General features: G+C 43.6%; 1 protein-coding gene across 1 annotated transcript; it reads right to left on the reverse strand.

Moving 5' to 3' along the window:
• Window positions 1-410: 410 nt before the first annotated feature.
• LOC103629743 (exopolygalacturonase-like) lies at window positions 411-1,936 on the reverse strand. The gene is made up of 2 exons (XM_020539846.2): window positions 1,367-1,936; window positions 411-1,298 (listed from the first exon to the last, which is right to left on the reverse strand). Exons 1-2 carry the CDS (start codon window positions 1,928-1,930, stop codon window positions 618-620), a joined length of 1,245 nt encoding a protein of 414 aa, XP_020395435.1. The 5' UTR covers window positions 1,931-1,936; the 3' UTR covers window positions 411-617.
• Window positions 1,937-18,025: the final 16,089 nt, after the last annotated feature.

Genomic DNA, 18,025 nt, shown 5'->3' on the forward strand with positions numbered 1-18,025 from the left:
TAGGTGAGTAGGGCGTCGTGCTGACGGGGCGGTCCCACTGAGAAGAGAGGGAGAGGGCGAGCGGGCGAGCGGGGCGTGGTGCCGACAGGTGGGGCCCGCTTGTCAGCGGACGCGGGCGGTTAACTAGGCTGGATGGGCCAAAAGGCCGAGGAGGGAGGAGGTTCAGGCGGCTTTCCTTTTCTTTTTTTGAAATTTCTAATGTCTTTTCTATTTTAATTTCTCTATGGTTTTCAAATCAAACTCAAACCAAATTTCAAATTCAAACCAATTCAAACATGTGGATCAAACAAAAGAATAATTTAGGCTCAGCATAATGCAACATTTCATGACTCACATAAGTTTTGACAAAATAAATAATTAAACCCTCGCCTAATTCACTTACTTTTAATCAAAAGTAAAAGAGAGAGAGAGAGACAAAAGGTAACACCTGAATTTGGTTGGCATTTAGAGAAGAAATTTTATACCCTCAAATTCAGGGTGTTACACCGTCGAACATAATATAGCTGTCGGATGTCTATCGTTTTACTGTTGTGCGTTACCAATGGATAGCAACTAATGGGCAATGCAAGGATGAGAGAAAAATTATAACTAGAGAGATGGGTCAGTCGACGGAGGGTCTAGAAGCATGCAAGCTCCTTGAGGCAACCCTTGGTGCTGCCCTTGGCGTTCGTGCATATAGCCATGGTCTTGTTGTTGGTGCCGCTATACTCGACGTTGATGTCGTCCATGGTTACGCCGGTGCATGGGATCTTGGCAGAGCAGAGCAGGCTGACGGCCTCCGGGGTGGAGGAGGTGCCGGTGATGTTCTTGAAGGTGACGTCCTTGACGGTGACCTTGGAGGCGTCGTTGGCAGTACATAACTTGTTGGGGCAGTACTTCATGTCGATGAAGATGGGGTTGGCTGAGTCCTCCATCTTGATATTCTCATAATGGATCTTGGAGACGGTGAGCACGGAAGCGGCGTCCTCGTACGCCTTGATGCGGACGCCGAAGGTCGTCTTCTTAAGAGTGCAATCCTTGACGTTGATGTTTGTGTCGTCCTTCTCATCCTTGTACCGCCCTAGGCTGCCGATGCTGATGCCGTGGCCGGAGCCGTAGGTCACGCCGGTGATGTTCACCTTGGAGGTCCCGGGGCCGAAGGAGATGCAATCGTCGCTGACGCTGATGACGGTGTTGGTGATGGTGATCCCGGATGAGTCGCCCATGTGGATGCCATCCGTGTTGGGGCTGTCCCCAAGCGCCGTCACGGTCACGTCCTTGATCAGCATGTCCTTGCACTGGTACATTTCTCGAGCAAACTATTATTAGTTTAGTCTGGAATTAGACCTTCTGCCTATGCCTTGACCCTTCCCCTAGAAGTAAGTGCTTTCATGTGGAAGAACTTGGAGTTGAGCAGAGTGACCCCGGACACCTCCCCGTTGTTCACGAAGTCCATCACCAGTGAGTTGGGAAGGATCTTGCAGTCGTACTTCTTGGCGCAGGAGTTCTTGCTCCACACGGCTGGGCCCAATCCGTCAAGGTTTCCCTTGCCGGTGATGACCAGGTTATCCACGCGTAGAATCTCGATCCAATTACCATGTTCCTTGTACTGGCTTAGGTCCATGGTCGACAGTAGATTGCCATCCACATGGATGGTCACGTCGCCCTTGCACGGGCCTGTGAAGTTGAGTTGTCCGACAAGGAAGTCGCCCTTGGGTATGAGGATTGTTTGCTTCCCGGTGTCGCCGCATGCTGATGCCCATGCCTCCTGCACAGCCTTCGTGTTGTCTATCTTGCCGTTGCCGGAGGCGCCCAACTTGGTGATGTCAAAGGACCCACCAGGCCCAGACGCTTTCGCATCGATGCGCTTTGACTCTTCCTTCTCACCATGCATGACGCAGAAGAGCGCCAGGAGGAACAAGGCTCTCATCACATTGTCTGTGCACGCCATCTTGTTGCGATCGATGCTTTATTCATGTCTCTTGTTGCCTGGGCACTAGGACCAATAAATAACACTATTCTGCTGATAAAATTAGTGCGCTATATGTATGGCTAGGACACCATGCCTTTGCATCGCTATTTTTAGGGCAGACTTCTTGTCCTCAAACTCTTCATGCATTATTTGGACCCTTCAGACGTAACCACTAACCACCGTGGGAAGCATAAATTAAATAACAAAAGAAAGAATGAACAATGCCAACATTTAAACTATACTCTACTATCTTATATATATCTTGGTATTACTAATTGAAGGTTCTAATAGAGCCTCTGGATTAATTTTCACTCTATTATTTATTCAGGTCCCAATAGAGCCTTTATGTTAATTCTCATTAGACATGATAAAAAATTAAAAAATATCATAAATTCTTAGATTAATTAGAAATATGTGGCTATTAAACAAGAGACTCTAAACTATACATAAATATTAGATCCTGAAGGACCAAAAAAGTGACCAAATGGGGTGAATAGACATCGATTCCAATTTTCTTTCGAGATTGATCTCGATCCTAAATCCACAAAAATACGTATAACAAGCAAGCATAACGATTGGATCTACATAAATACACAACTATTGAATAAGCACATATATAAATACACAACAATTAGAGGGGGAAGCCTAACCATAGAGATAACAAGCTAGCATAGTGACTAGATGTAGACAAATACACAACTATAAAATATCAGGCAAGAAAGTTTCCTAAATAACCATTATGATAGGCAAAAGTACCATATTGAACAACAAAAACTACTAAAATACATTGGGATCTAGAGCATAACAGTACGGGAAGCAAGCAAGAACAAGTAGGTTCAGCATAGTGAGACAATAGTGGGCAGGAATGCTTAACCTTGGAGATACCAAGCAAGCATATTGACTAGATCTAGATAAATACATAACTATAGAGTAACCAAGCAAGAAAGATATCCTAAATAAGCATTATGACAAGCAAAAACACCATATTGAACAACAAAAAAACTACTAAAATACTTGGTGATCTAGAGCATAACAATTAACAGTATGGGAAGGAAGCAAGAATGAGTACATTCGGCAGTGAGACAATAGGGGTGGGGAATGCCCAGCGCTAGAGAATAACTAAGCAAGCAAGATGACCGAAATAAGGATACCGATAGGCAAAAACACACAAAAAATACTAAAATACATGCGAAAATAGGCCATGTTTGGCACAACTACTGTTTATTGAAAAAACAGCTTATCTGATAAGCTGGTCAAAAGCAACTTCTGCTTGTTGGCTGCTTTTAGTTCATTATGAGAAGCCGTTGAAGCTATCTGTTTGGTAGAACTTCTGCTTAAATTTGTGAAGAAGCTAAAAATATGTTGTATCAAATAGGGCTATAGAGTAGAAAGGGGGAGAGGAACGCCTAACCGTGGAGGTAGTTAGATCCTTGTGTAGGTGTTCAGGAGAACAGAGGGAACCAACGGATCTACACAAGCACAAAAGTGAATCGAAGTCGGCATATTCCAAAATGCCTAAGATCGATAGAACTAAAAAAACCAATTGGCCTAGGCAGAATAAAACGAAGCTAAATAACAAACCAAATTAACCAAAACCGAATTAATAGTTAGTAATTTCGGTTCCATGTTTTAGAAAACCGAAATAATCGAGGTAATTTTGATTCTAAACCCTAAAAAAATGAATAAAAATGAAATATAATAGAAGCCCAATATACCAAAAGAATTTTAGGCATATCTAATTATAACCTTCCCAAATACTATGTTTATAAGCACACAATCCCCTCCAAATCAATCCATCTTCAACCCCAATCCTCTATCCCTTCATCTACGTGCTTTTGATAAACTATAAAACTGTTTGGTTTTGTTATTTTTTCTGCTAAACTTCAGTTTATTTTGTTAATACCAAAACCGGATTTTTTGGTTATGCTTGTCTTGTATGCATATTTCTGTTCTAGTTTTCTAGAATCGAATTTTCTAAAAAAACCAAGGAACCGAACCGAATGAAATCAAAGAACCGAATGCCTAGACCTAGAGAAGAGTGTTATGCCAAAGCAATCAGATGGGATGAGGGATGGTTGGGTTGGACCTAGCTGGAGCTCGGGCCACCCAACCAATCAGCTTATATTTGTTCTGTCGACCGAGTTGGCCATGTAAAGTTCCTTGCTACACGTGTAATGTAACACGCTATATCAAATGTCTATCGTTGTAAGAGAAAGTATAATAAGAGCAATGCTAATAAAAGAACCAAATAAAGGCTCTATACTTTTGCCATATCGTCAAGAGTCAACAATAAAACCAATAAATTTTGTAAGCTTATTCTTGGGTAACTCTAAGTTGGAGAGAGGGATCTTTTGGATTGACTGGAAAAATAAAGAATCAACCTTAACTCACGCATCAGGCTGCAAGCAGGCTTTTTCTTCTCGTAGAATGCGTTGGGGTCGGGCTCCTCATGAAGCACCCGCTTTCTTCTCTCTTGTGCTCCCACCCTGCCACCTAGGTTTTTGGCGACATGAAGTTGTTTGGAACTCACCTAGTTAGCCTTATTATACTTGCTCTAAGATGACATGGGTGTGGAAAGAGGTCACATCAAATTTATGGGGATGTGGAAGTGGAGAAACACAAAGCGAGTTGTTCACTAGTAGCCAGCTGAGAGTGGGTTGTACACTCCAAGGCTCTCTATGAGAGGGAGAGGTAGACCAAGTATTAAAGGGATGTTTGGTTTGAAGAGTCAATCTGTTATAGATGACGTTGTGCATCATAAGTCTATTTCACAAATTTGGTGGAATTGACTCTTTACTCATATTATTACTAATTATAAGCCTATGAGGAATGAAATGGTGATGGATCAACTCATTTCATTCCACAAATCAAACAAGAAAGTGAGATAATGGACTACCTCATTCCTCAAACCAAACATCCTATAAATATACTGCTTGCTTAATGAGTTATTATATGAGTAGACTTTTAGTTAAGTACTAGGTGAGTGCCCGTGCGTTGCAACGGAAATATATAATCATGATAACTTGTGTACAAATATGTGTTATATTGTAATGTAAAAAGATTTTGTAATCTATTTATGATCCTATTCTTACATAAATTTTGTTATTTTAATCTATCTATTTCACCACTACATTGCAACCATCAGTACCATCACCACTACTATTTCACCACTACCCTATGACGAGGTTGCGCATGCGCTCTATGAAGACCGGTACGAGAACAAAATGATCAACATCATTCAAATGGTTTATGCCCTTCAAAAGTTCTTCCATTTGTCCCCATTCTTCATGTAGTTCTTGGTCACTTATGTGCCACCAAAGTTGTCTACCCCTAGCAATGACAGTTCAAAAAGACAAAATATGTGATCATAATATCTTTATGAAAGAACTTCAAGCAACAGTCGTAGCATAACAAAACAAGCAGAAACTACAATCACCGCTAAGCCCTCCAAACTAAGTCCCTCTTCCTTATCGCCCTTTGTGTGGCTGTCATCTAGTCCCTGAATGAACACAATATTTTTAGAAATACTCCATGGCGAGAACATCAAAGCTGACAAGGCACATGGAATACTCCATGGCGAGAACAGAAAAGCTTCATTTGATCTGAAAGCAATGGGACCAGTAGAGCTAAAAGTGTTGATGTACACATCCCTACCGTAGAGATAATCATCCAAGCCCTGCAAGAAAACTCTGAGTTACAAAATGTCATGCATAGAAGCTCAGAACTGACAAAACCACACAAATCACCACTTGATCACCCATTCAAACATCCCCACACTGAACCCATATGGCTAGACATAGAAAATAGAAAACGAGAAGTCCTAAGGCCTTAATACAGAGAATCATCACTTAATTTCATTGTTTCTTGGAAAAATAATAAAGTTCACCAATTAGATATTAGGTGGGATATAGATTTGCGGGATCGAATGCAGACCTTAAGTTCTTTCAGCGTAGCAGTGACTCCGTGAATCCAAGCATGTATATCGATTCTTGGCCCTACACACAAAAATCTGCAAGAGGTCTCAAAAGAGGTTAGGTTTTTCTATATCACAAGAGGTGCATGTTAGATCTAGGGCACATCAAGAGGTGCAGGTTAGATTCCAATACCTTCTCAAGTATTTTAACTCTATAAAATTAGTATAAAATTAAAAGTAGGTAAAAATTTAGATTGGCGGTAACATAAAAGCATGCCTGCACCTACAAACCCATAGAAGATACCACATATAATTTTCTTAGATGGTGGTGACCAGCGATCCTGCCATAACTACCATAACTGCTTGCAACTATCAACAAAACAAACAGGGTCAGCGATTGAACAACATCAAACAACAGAATTCATGGGAAAAAGAACATATGGAAAATCCATAGTTCTACACACATACTATTGATGCACCATGGGTATTCCACGATTCAACTCGTGCTGATGCTACTACGTCCCCCAAAGTTGCAGTTCGCTTGTTCTTCATCATCTCTGCATCGTCCTCCTGCTGCCACATCCTGATCTGCACCTCGATCACCTTATTCTCCTCTTATGCAAAACTCCCAATTCCAACCAATTAGCGAAAAAACAAAAATAGCCAACTCAGAACCAACCACGAAATCAAAACAAGAGGAGTGAGATATGTGCTTCTGTGTCAAATATGTTCTTATACACACATGTGAATTACTAATTTCTTATTTAGCTGATTGCTGAAGGTTCTGCAAACATAGATCGTCTTTATGTGCAATGCAGATATTGATCGTTAAAGTATGCAGTCTGTACTCATCTCATTTTTAGATGGGTTGTAGAAGTATGCAGTCTATACTCAGCTCATTTTTTCAGACATTCAACATAGTAGAATAATGGAATTATCAAGATTATTACAAAACTAAATGCAACATGTAGTAATACATGACCTTGTTGCTATAATTGAAGAATACCACTATACCAGTCTCCAAATGTCGATTCATAACTACTACTAAGCCCTGTAATTGAGAAATACATTACTTACAAAACACTAAAAAATATGTAAGCTATTGTGTCAAAATTATTAGTAATCTGATTCTTAATAATAACCACCAACATAAACAACAAGCTTATTAAAAGATACATTGTACAATGAATTGGCACCATAGTGGAAGATAAGGTAATGTTGAATCCATATCTAAAGTTTGCGTGGTACAGGAGTGTGTGTTGTACCTAAGATTGTGGAGTGTGCTTTAAATGAGTAGAGAAGAAATTAGTGAGAAGTAATAAATTGATTATTCACAAAATGGTAAAAGCAGAGTATGAGGACAATTTTCATCTTTGACGAATGAGGCAATATTGCCGCACCCGACAATAACACATGTGTGAGATGAGCTACTAATCATCCTAGATGTGAATTGAAACATTATTAAATGGTTGTCTTTTTGAAGTTATGAAATACAAGCATAGAGCTCAAGAAACCCTGTGAAATAGGTGTGTGACAGAGATAATTAAATTAAGAAAAATCTGTGTCTCACATAAAAATAATAGTAGAAGTTATTACATAATAGTTTATTACTAATAGATACATAGTTTGGAACACATAAAATCAAAGTAAGACAGAGATTTACCTATCAGAACTATACACCTTTGAAGTGTCATTTTTCCAATCAACCTTGTTGCTAATTTGTTCCTACAGAAAATCAAACATGTTAGTCCTAGATATGTAAAAATTCAAGTCCAATCCAATACTCCCAATAGAAAAGTTCAAGTCCAATCAAGCATGTTACAGTGTGGAGGTCTTAAGCTGCAAGTATAATCGAATGCACAAGGTACAAGCAGCCAATCTTTTCATGACTGTTGTAATATAATTTTGTGTTGCTACAAACTGCAGTTGTTATTCAAGTCATATTTATAAAAGAGGTGTGATTCCCTTACCACTAATGACACATTTGTTCTCTCTAGCAATCCTTCTCATCCTAAGACTGAATACTCCTTTTTTTGTTACTTCAATCGAGAATTTGAGAGATCAGGCTCTAGAAGCGTGGAAGTCTTTCCCACTCAAGAAAAATGTTGCAGCTATTATAATCTGGCCGCGCTCTAGAAGATCGGGCTCTAGAAGCATGGAACATGTTCAGTGTAAAGTCACGCTCATGGCAAGTATTTCTAACTAATCTGGCCGGCATAGTTGAAATAATTTCTTATGTTATTGTCATCAAACGGTGCAGTTTCCTTATAGTCCTTAACCAATTCATATATATTTGATGCATAAACAGGGGCCGGAACTAAAGATTTTTGTGCAAATATGAAGGTAGGGGGTGGTATGCCTCTGGACTAATTCATGATGAATACACGAGTACCCCAGATCCAAATTAATGTAACAAAATCGACACATCTGCTAGTCTACGCATATATGAACTCTAAATCTATCTATGCACAAATGAAACAGATCTAAGCGAAGAGGGCAGTGAGGAGAGGTATTTCACCTTCCTTGACGACGATGGACCAAATCGATGAAGAGGACGATGACGGAGACGGGCTGCGCTTCCTTTTCTCTGCATCGACCTTCCTTCGAGGAGGGAACACAGGGGTGGAGGTGTTTACAGACGGTGGCTGCATGCGCCTGCACAGCTGGGCCTCGACCCTAGCAGCATAGGCGCCCTCCACAATGTCCCTAGCAGGCAGCAGTGGCAAACACGGTCGAACGTCGAGGTGGGAGAGGATGGTGGCAACGATGACGGCTAGCAACGCCGCATCCATCACCGGCGCCGCCACGCATGGCTCGATGAGATCCGATGGGGGCATGGTGGTGAGGCTGAGGGGGAGCTAGCAGATCGGGCTCCAGTACGGTGGCGGCTGCCGGTATTCGCAGACTCATGCGCGTGAAGCGTTGTGGGAGGGGGCGTCACGCGGGGGAGGGGTGGCGGGGGCCGGACAGCAGTTGTCTCGCGAAGTCGCGGGCATCACGTGGGGGGTGAAAGGATGGACGACGTGCGGGATGAGGCGGGGCACAGTATCGCACCTGCTTGTCGGCCATGGCCGCCGTCGAGGTCATGGGATCGGAGGTTTCATGTGGTACGGTGAGCCGCGAGGGCTATGATCGAGGCAGACATCGATCTGGAGAGGGGATCTGAAAGGGAATTAGGCTTTCACCTAGTTCCTAAATAATTTTGGTGGTTGAATTGCCCAACACAAATCTTTGGACTAACTAGTTTGCCCAAGTGTATAGATTATACAGGTGAAAAAGGTTCACACTCAGCCAATAAAAAGACCAAGTTTTGGATTCAATAAAGGAGCAAAGGGGCAACCGAGGGCACCCCTGGTCTGGCGCACCGGACTGTCCGGTGTGCCACCGGACAGTAAACAGTACCTGTCCGGTGCACCAGGGGACTCAGACTCAAACTCTTCGCCTTCGGGAATTCTCGGAAGCCGGCGCGCTATAATTCACCGGACTGTCCGGTGTGCACCGGACATGTCCGGTGCTCCAAGGAAGCTCGGCCTCCTGAACTCGCCAGCCTCGGGTTCGCGCGGCAGCCGCTCCGCTATAATTCACCGGACTGTCCGGTGTGCACCGGACTGTCCGGTGTGCCAGCGGAGCAACGGCTCCCTGCGGCGCCAACGGCTCCCTGCGGTGCATTAAATGCGCGCGCAGCGCGCGCAGAAGTCAGAATCGCCCATACCGGTGCACCGGACATCAAACAGTACATGTCCGGTGTGCACCGGACACCCAGGCGGGCCCACAAGTCAGAAGCTCCAACGGTCGGAATCCAACGGCAGTGATGACGTGGCAGGGGCACCGGACTGTCCGGTGTGCACCGGACTGTCCGGTGCGCCATCGAACAGACGCCTCCAGCCAACGGTCAAGTTTGGTGGTTGGGGCTATAAATACCCCAACCACCCCACCATTCATTGCATCCAAGTTTTCCACCTCTCAACTACTACAAGAGCTCTAGCATTCAATTCTAGACACACTAAAGAGATCAAATCCTCTCCAATTCCACACAAAGCCCTAGTGACTAGTGAGAGTGATTTGCCGTGTTCATTTGAGCTCTTGCGCTTGGATTGCTTCTTTTCTTTCTCACTTGTTCTTGAGATCACAACTCCATTGTAATCAAGGCAAGAGGCACCAATTGTGTGGTGGCCCTTGCGGGGAAGTTTTGTTCCCGACTTTGATTTGAGAAGAGAAGCTCACTCGGTCCGAGGGACCGTTTGAGAGAGGGAAGGGTTGAAAGAGACCCGGCCTTTGTGGCCTCCTCAACGGGGAGTAGGTTTGCAAGAACCGAACCTCGGTAAAACAAATCTCCGTGTCTCATTTGTTTATTCGCTTGGATTTGTTTTGCGCCCTCTCTCGCGGACTCGTTTATATTTCTAACGCTAACCCAGCTTGTAGTTGTGTTTATATTTGTAAATTTCAGTTTCGCCCTATTCACCCCCCCTCTAGGCGACTATCAATTGGTATCAGAGCCCGGTGCTTCATTAGAGCCTAACCGCTCGAAGTGATGTCGGGAGATCACGCCAAGAAGGAGATGGAGACAGGCGAAAAGCCCACTACAAGCCAAGGGAGCACTTCATCGGAAGAGTCCCGCACCAAAAGGAGGGAGAAGAAGAAGAGCTCCTCCAACAAAGGGAAGGAGAAGAAATCTTCTTCTCATCACAAAGAGAAGAAGGAAAAATCTTCTTCCCACAAGCCGCATCGGAAAGGCGACAAGCACAAGAGGATGAGGAAGGTGGTCTACTACGAGACCGACACTTCATCAACATCGACCTCCGACTCCGATGCGCCCTCCGTCACTTCTAAGCGCCAAGAGCGCAAGAAGTATAGTAAGATCCCCCTACGCTACCCTCGCATTTCCAAACATACACCTTTACTTTCCGTCCCACTAGGCAAACCACCAACTTTTGATGGTGAAGATTACGCTAGGTGGAGCGATTTAATGCGATTTCATCTAATCTCGCTCCACAAAAGCATATGGGATGTTGTTGAGTTTGGTGCGCAGGTACCATCAATAGGGGATGAGAACTATGATGAGGATGAGGTAGCCCAAATCGAGCACTTCAACTCACAAGCCACAACAATCCTCCTCGCCTCACTAAGTAAAGAGGAATATAACAAAGTACAAGGGTTGAAGAACGCCAAGGAGGTTTGGGATGTACTCAAAACCGCGCACGAGGGAGATGAGCTCACCAAGATCACCAAGCGGGAAACGATCGAGGGGGAGCTCGGTCGGTTCCGGCTTAACAAAGGGGAGGAGCCACAACACATGTACAACCGGCTCAAGACTTTGGTAAACCAAGTGCGCAACCTCGGGAGCAAGAAGTGGGACGACCACGAAGTGGTAAATGTTATTTTAAGATCTCTCATTTTTCTAAATCCCACTCAAGTTCAATTGATTCGTGGTAATCCTAGATATACTAAAATGACCCCCGAGGAAGTTATCGGGCATTTTGTAAGTTTTGAGTGCATGATAGAAGGCTCGAGGAAAATCAACGAGCTTGGCGAGCCATCCGAAGCTCAACCCGTTGCATTCAAGGCGACGGAAGAAAAGAAGGAGGAGTCTACACCAAGCCGACAACCAATAGACGCCTCCAAGCTTGACAATGAGGAGATGGCGCTCGTCATCAAGAGCTTCCGCCAAATCCTCAAACAAAGGAGGGGGAAAGACTACAAGTCCCGCTCCAAGAAGGTTTGCTACAAATGTGGTAAGCCCGGTCATTTTATTGCTAAATGTCCTATGTCTAGTGACAGTGACCGAGGCGACGACAAGAAGGGGAGAAGAAAGGAGAAGAAAAGGTACTACAAGAAGAAGGGCGGCGATGCCCATGTTTGTCGGGAATGGGATTCCGACGAAAGCTCTAGCGACTCCTCCGACGACGAGGACGCCGCCAACATCGCCGTCACCAAGGGACTCCTCTTCCCAAACGTCGGCCACAAGTGCCTCATGGCAAAGGACGGCAAAAAGAAGAAGGTTAAATCTAACTCCTCCACTAAATATGAATCTTCTAGTGATGATAATGCTAGTGACGAGGAGGATAATTTGCGTTCCCTTTTTGCCAACCTTAACATAGCTCAAAAAGAAAAGTTAAATGAATTAGTTAGTGCTATTCATGAAAAGGATGACCTTTTGGACTCCCAAGAGGATTGTCTAATTAAAGAAAACAAGAAACATGTTAAGGTTAAAAAGGCTTATGCTCTAGAAGTAGAAAAATGTGAAAAATTGTCTAGTGAGCTAAGCACTTGCCGTGAGATGATTGACAACCTTAGAAATGAAAATGCTATTTTAAATGCTAAGGTTGATTCACATGTTTGTAATGTTTCAATTCCCAATCTTAGAGATGATAACGTTGACTTGCTTGCTAAGATTGATGAATTGAATGCATCTCTTGCTAGCCTTAGATTAGAGAATGAAAATTTAATTGCTAAGGCTAAAAATTTTGATGTTTGCAATGCTACTATTTCCGACCTTAGAACTAAGAATGAAATGTTGCATGCTAAGGTTGTAGAACTTAAATCTTGCAAACCCTCTACATCTAATGTTGAGCATGTTTCTATTTGCACTAGATGTAGAGATATTGATGTTAATGCTATTCTTGATCATATGGCTTTAATTAAACAACAAAATGATCATATAGCAAAATTAGATGCTAAAATTGCCGAGCACAACCTAGAGAATGAGAAATTTAAATTTGCTCGTAGCATGCTTTATAATGGGAGACGCCCTGGCATTAAGGATGGCATTGGCTTCCAAAGGGGAGACAATGTCAAACTTAATGCCCCTCCTAAAAATTTGTCTAACTTTGTTAAGGGCAAAGCTCCCATGCCTCAGGATAACGAGGGTTACATTTTGTACCCTGCCGGTTATCCCGAGAGCAAAATTAGGAAAATTCATTCTAGGAAGTCTCACTCTGGCCCTAATCATGCTTTTATGTATAAGGGTGAGACATCTAGCTCTAGGCAACCAACCCGTGCCAAGTTGCCTAGAAAGAAAATTTCTAATGCATCAAATGAACATAGCATTTCATTTAAGACTTTTGATGCTTCTTATGTTTTGACTAACAAATCCGGCAAGGTCGTTGCCAAGTTTGTTGGGGGCAAGCACAAGGGTTCCAAGACTTGTGTTTGGGTACCCAAAGTTCTTGTTTCTAATGCCAAAGGACCCAAAACCGTTTGGGTACCTAAAGTCAAGAACTAAAATTGTTTTGTAGGTTTATGCATCCGGGGGCTCAAGTTGGATACTCGACAGCGGGTGCACAAACCACATGACCGGGGAGAAAAGGATGTTCTCCTCATATGAGAAAAACAAAGATCCCCAACGAGCTATCACATTCGGGGATGGAAATCAAGGTTTGGTCAAAGGATTGGGTAAAATTGCTATATCTCCTGACCATTCTATTTCCAATGTTTTTCTCGTTGATTCTTTAGATTACAACTTGCTTTCTGTTTCCCAATTATGTCAAATGGGCTACAACTGTCTATTCACTGATGTAGGCGTCACTGTCTTTAGAAGAAGTGATGATTCAATAGCATTTAAGGGAATGTTAGAGGGTCAGCTATACTTGGTAGATTTTGATAGAGCTGAACTCGACACTTGCTTAATTGCTAAGACTAACATGGGTTGGCTCTGGCATCGCCGACTAGCCCATGTTGGGATGAAGAATCTTCATAAGCTTCTAAAGGGAGAACACATTTTAGGATTAACAAATGTTCATTTTGAGAAAGACAGGATTTGTAGCGCATGCCAGGCAGGGAAGCAAGTTGGAGTCCATCATCCACACAAGAACGTCATGACGACCGACAGGCCGCTTGAGCTACTCCACATGGATCTATTCGGCCCGATTGCTTACATAAGCATCGGCGGGAGTAAGTATTGTCTTGTAATTGTGGATGATTATTCTCGCTTCACTTGGGTATTCTTTTTACAGGAAAAATCTCAAACCCAAGAGACTTTAAAAGGATTCTTGAGACGGGCTCAAAATGAGTTCGGCTTAAGGATCAAGAAAATAAGAAGCGACAATGGGACGGAGTTCAAGAACTCTCAAATTGAAGGCTTCCTTGAGGAGGAGGGCATCAAGCATGAGTTCTCTTCTCCCTACACACCTCAACAAAATGGTGTAGTGGAGAGGAAGAATCGAACTCTATTGGACATGGCAAGAACCATGCTTGATGAGTACAAGACACCGGACCGGTTTTGGGCCGAAGCGGTCAACACCGCCTGCTACGCCATCAACCGGTTATATCTTCACCGAATCCTCAAGAAGACATCATATGAACTCCTAACCGGTAAAAAGCCCAACATTTCATACTTTAGAGTTTTTGGTAGCAAATGCTTTATTCTTGTTAAAAGAGGAAGAAAATCTAAATTTGCTCCTAAAACTGTAGAAGGCTTTTTACTTGGTTATGACTCAAACACAAGGGCATATAGGGTCTTTAACAAGTCCACTGGACTAGTTGAAGTCTCATGTGACGTTGTGTTTGATGAAACTAACGGCTCTCAAGTAGAGCAAGTTGATCTTGATGAGATAGGTAATGAAGAGGCTCCATGCATCGCGCTAAGGAACATGTCCATTGGGAATGTGTGTCCTAAGGAATCCGAAGAGCCTCCAAATGCACAAGATCAACCATCCTCCTCCATGCAAGCATCTCCACCAACTCAAAATGAGGATGAGGCTCAAAATGATGAAGAGCAAAATCAAGAAGACGAGCCACCTCAAGATGATAGCAATAATCAAGGGGGAGATGCAAATGATCAAGAAAAGGAGGATGAGGAAGAACCAAGACCGCCACACCCAAGAGTCCACCAAGCAATCCAACGAGATCACCCCGTCGACACCATCCTCGGCGACATTCATAAGGGGGTAACCACTCGATCTCGGGTTGCTCATTTTTGTGAACATTACTCTTTTGTTTCCTCTATTGAGCCACACAGGGTAGAGGAAGCTCTCCAAGATTCGGATTGGGTGGTGGCAATACAAGAGGAGCTCAACAATTTCACAAGGAACGAGGTATGGCACTTGGTTCCACGTCCTAACCAAAATGTTGTAGGAACCAAATGGGTTTTCCGCAACAAGCAAGATGAGCATGGTGTGGTGACAAGGAACAAAGCTCGACTCGTGGCCAAAGGGTATTCACAAGTCGAAGGTTTGGATTTCGGTGAAACCTATGCACCCGTAGCTAGGCTTGAGTCAATTCGCATATTATTAGCCTATGCTACTTACCATTGCTTTAAGCTTTATCAAATGGACGTGAAAAGTGCCTTCCTCAACGGACCGATCAAGGAAGAGGTCTATGTTGAGCAACCTCCAGGCTTTGAAGACAGTGAGTATCCTAACCATGTTTATAGGCTCTCTAAGGCGCTTTATGGGCTCAAGCAAGCCCCAAGAGCATGGTATGAATGCCTTAGAGATTTCCTTATTGCTAATGGCTTCAAAGTCGGCAAGGCCGATCCTACACTCTTTACTAAAACTCTTGAAAATGACTTGTTTGTATGCCAAATTTATGTTGATGATATTATATTTGGGTCTACTAACGAGTCTACATGTGAAGAGTTTAGTAGGATCATGACACAGAAATTCGAGATGTCGATGATGGGGGAGTTGAAGTATTTTCTAGGATTCCAAGTCAAGCAACTCCAAGAGGGCACCTTCATTAGCCAAACGAAGTACACTCAAGACATTCTTGCTAAGTTTGGGATGAAGGATGCCAAACCCATCAAGACACCCATGGGAACTAATGGGCATCTCGACCTCGACACGGGAGGTAAGTCCGTGGATCAAAAGGTATACCGGTCGATGATTGGTTCATTGCTTTATTTATGTGCATCTCGACCGGACATTATGCTTTCCGTTTGCATGTGTGCAAGATTCCAATCCGACCCTAAGGAATCACACCTTACGGCCGTAAAACGAATCTTGAGATATTTGGCTTACACACCTAAGTTTGGGCTTTGGTACCCTCGGGGATCCACATTTGATTTGATTGGTTATTCGGATGCCGATTGGGCGGGGTGTAAAATCAATAGGAAGAGCACATCGGGGACTTGCCAGTTCTTGGGAAGATCCTTGGTGTCTTGGGCTTCAAAGAAGCAAAATTCGGTCGCTCTTTCCACCGCCGAAGCCGAGTATATTGCCGCAGGTCATTGTTGCGCGCAATTGCTTTGGATGAGGCAAACCCTGCGGGACTACGGTTACAAATTAACCAAAGTCCCTTTGCTATGTGATAATGAGAGTGCAATCAAAATGACCGACAATCCCGTCGAGCATAGCCGCACTAAGCACATAGCCATTCGGTATCATTTTCTTAGGGATCACCAACAAAAGGGGGATATCGAGATTTCTTACATTAATACTAAAGATCAATTAGCCGATATCTTTACCAAGCCACTTGATGAACAATCTTTTACCAGACTTAGGCATGAGCTCAATATTCTTGATTCTAGAAATTTCTTTTGCTAGCTTGCACACATAGCTCTTTTGAATACCTTTGATCATATCTCTTTTATATGCTATGACTCATGTGTTTTCAAGTCTATTTCAAACCAAGTCATAGGTCTATTGAAAGGGAATTGGAGTCTTCGGCGAAGAAAAAGGCTTCCACTCCGTAACTCATACTTCGCCATCACTCCAAGCAACTCTCTATCCTTTGGGGGAGAAATGAGCATCAAAGAAAAGGACTTCATCCCTGGGGGAGAGAGTAAAAGCTCAAAAGCAAAAGGACCGGACTTCATCTTTGGTATAATCTTAACTCATTCATTTATGACCAAAGAAGAGGAACTTACTTCAAGGGCTCTAATGATTCCGTTTTTGGCGATTCATGCCAAAAAGGGGGAGAAATGAGCCCAAAGCAAAAGGACCGCACCACCACCACCAAATTCAAAAACTTAGTGCTTTCCAAAAGTATTTATCATTTCGTATCCTATTGTGTTCAAAAGAGGGAGAAAGGAGTATTTAAAAAATGGTATATCAAAACCCTCTTGAACACTAAGAGGTGGATCTCTTTTAGGGGGAGTTTTGTTTAGTCAAAGGAAAAGCATTTGAAACAGGGGGAGACAATTTCAAATCTTGAAAATGCTTTACAAACTCTTATTCATTTACCCTTGACTATTTGCAAAAGATCTTTGAAATGGATTTACAAAAAGAATTTGCAAAAACAAAACATGTGGTGCAAACGTGGTCCAAAATGTTATATAAGAAAGAAACATTCCTTGCATATCTTGTAAGTAGTTATATTGGCTTAATTCCAAGTAACCTTTTCACTTACACTATGCAAACTAGTTCAATTATGCACTTCTCTATTTGCTTTGGTTTGTGTTGGCATCAATCACCAAAAAGGGGGAGATTGAAAGGGAATTAGGCTTTCACCTAGTTCCTAAATAATTTTGGTGGTTGAATTGCCCAACACAAATCTTTGGACTAACTAGTTTGCCCAAGTGTATAGATTATACAGGTGAAAAAGGTTCACACTCAGCCAATAAAAAGACCAAGTTTTGGATTCAATAAAGGAGCAAAGGGGCAACCGAGGGCACCCCTGGTCTGGCGCACCGGACTGTCCGGTGTGCCACCGGACAGTAAACAGTACCTGTCCGGTGCACCAGGGGACTCAGACTCAAACTCTTCGCCTTCGGGAATTCTCGGAAGCCGGCGCGCTATAATTCACCGGACTGTCCGGTGTGCACCGGACATGTCCGGTGCTCCAAGGAAGCTCGGCCTCCTGAACTCGCCAGCCTCGGGTTCGCGCGGCAGCCGCTCCGCTATAATTCACCGGACTGTCCGGTGTGCACCGGACTGTCCGGTGTGCCAGCGGAGCAACGGCTCCCTGCGGCGCCAACGGCTCCCTGCGGTGCATTAAATGCGCGCGCAGCGCGCGCAGAAGTCAGAATCGCCCATACCGGTGCACCGGACATCAAACAGTACATGTCCGGTGTGCACCGGACACCCAAGCGGGCCCACAAGTCAGAAGCTCCAACGGTCGGAATCCAACGGCAGTGATGATGTGGCAGGGGCACCGGACTGTCCGGTGTGCACCGGACTGTCCGGTGCGCCATCGAACAGACGCCTCCAGCCAACGGTCAAGTTTGGTGGTTGGGGCTATAAATACCCCAACCACCCCACCATTCATTGCATCCAAGTTTTCCA

The sequence above is a fragment of the Zea mays genome, chromosome 6, assembly GCF_902167145.1.
Source record: "Zea mays cultivar B73 chromosome 6, Zm-B73-REFERENCE-NAM-5.0, whole genome shotgun sequence".
NCBI classification, from domain to species: domain Eukaryota; kingdom Viridiplantae; phylum Streptophyta; class Magnoliopsida; order Poales; family Poaceae; genus Zea; species Zea mays.

Coding starts and splice junctions, on each gene's coding strand:
- LOC103629743 (XM_020539846.2), bottom strand. CDS start 1,930: ATGGCGTGCACAGACAATGTGATGAGAGCCTTGTTCCTCCTGGCGCTC. Junction 1,299..1,366: donor CCAAGTTCTTCCACATGAAA/GCACTTACTTCT, acceptor AACTAATAATAG/TTTGCTCGAGAAATGTACCA.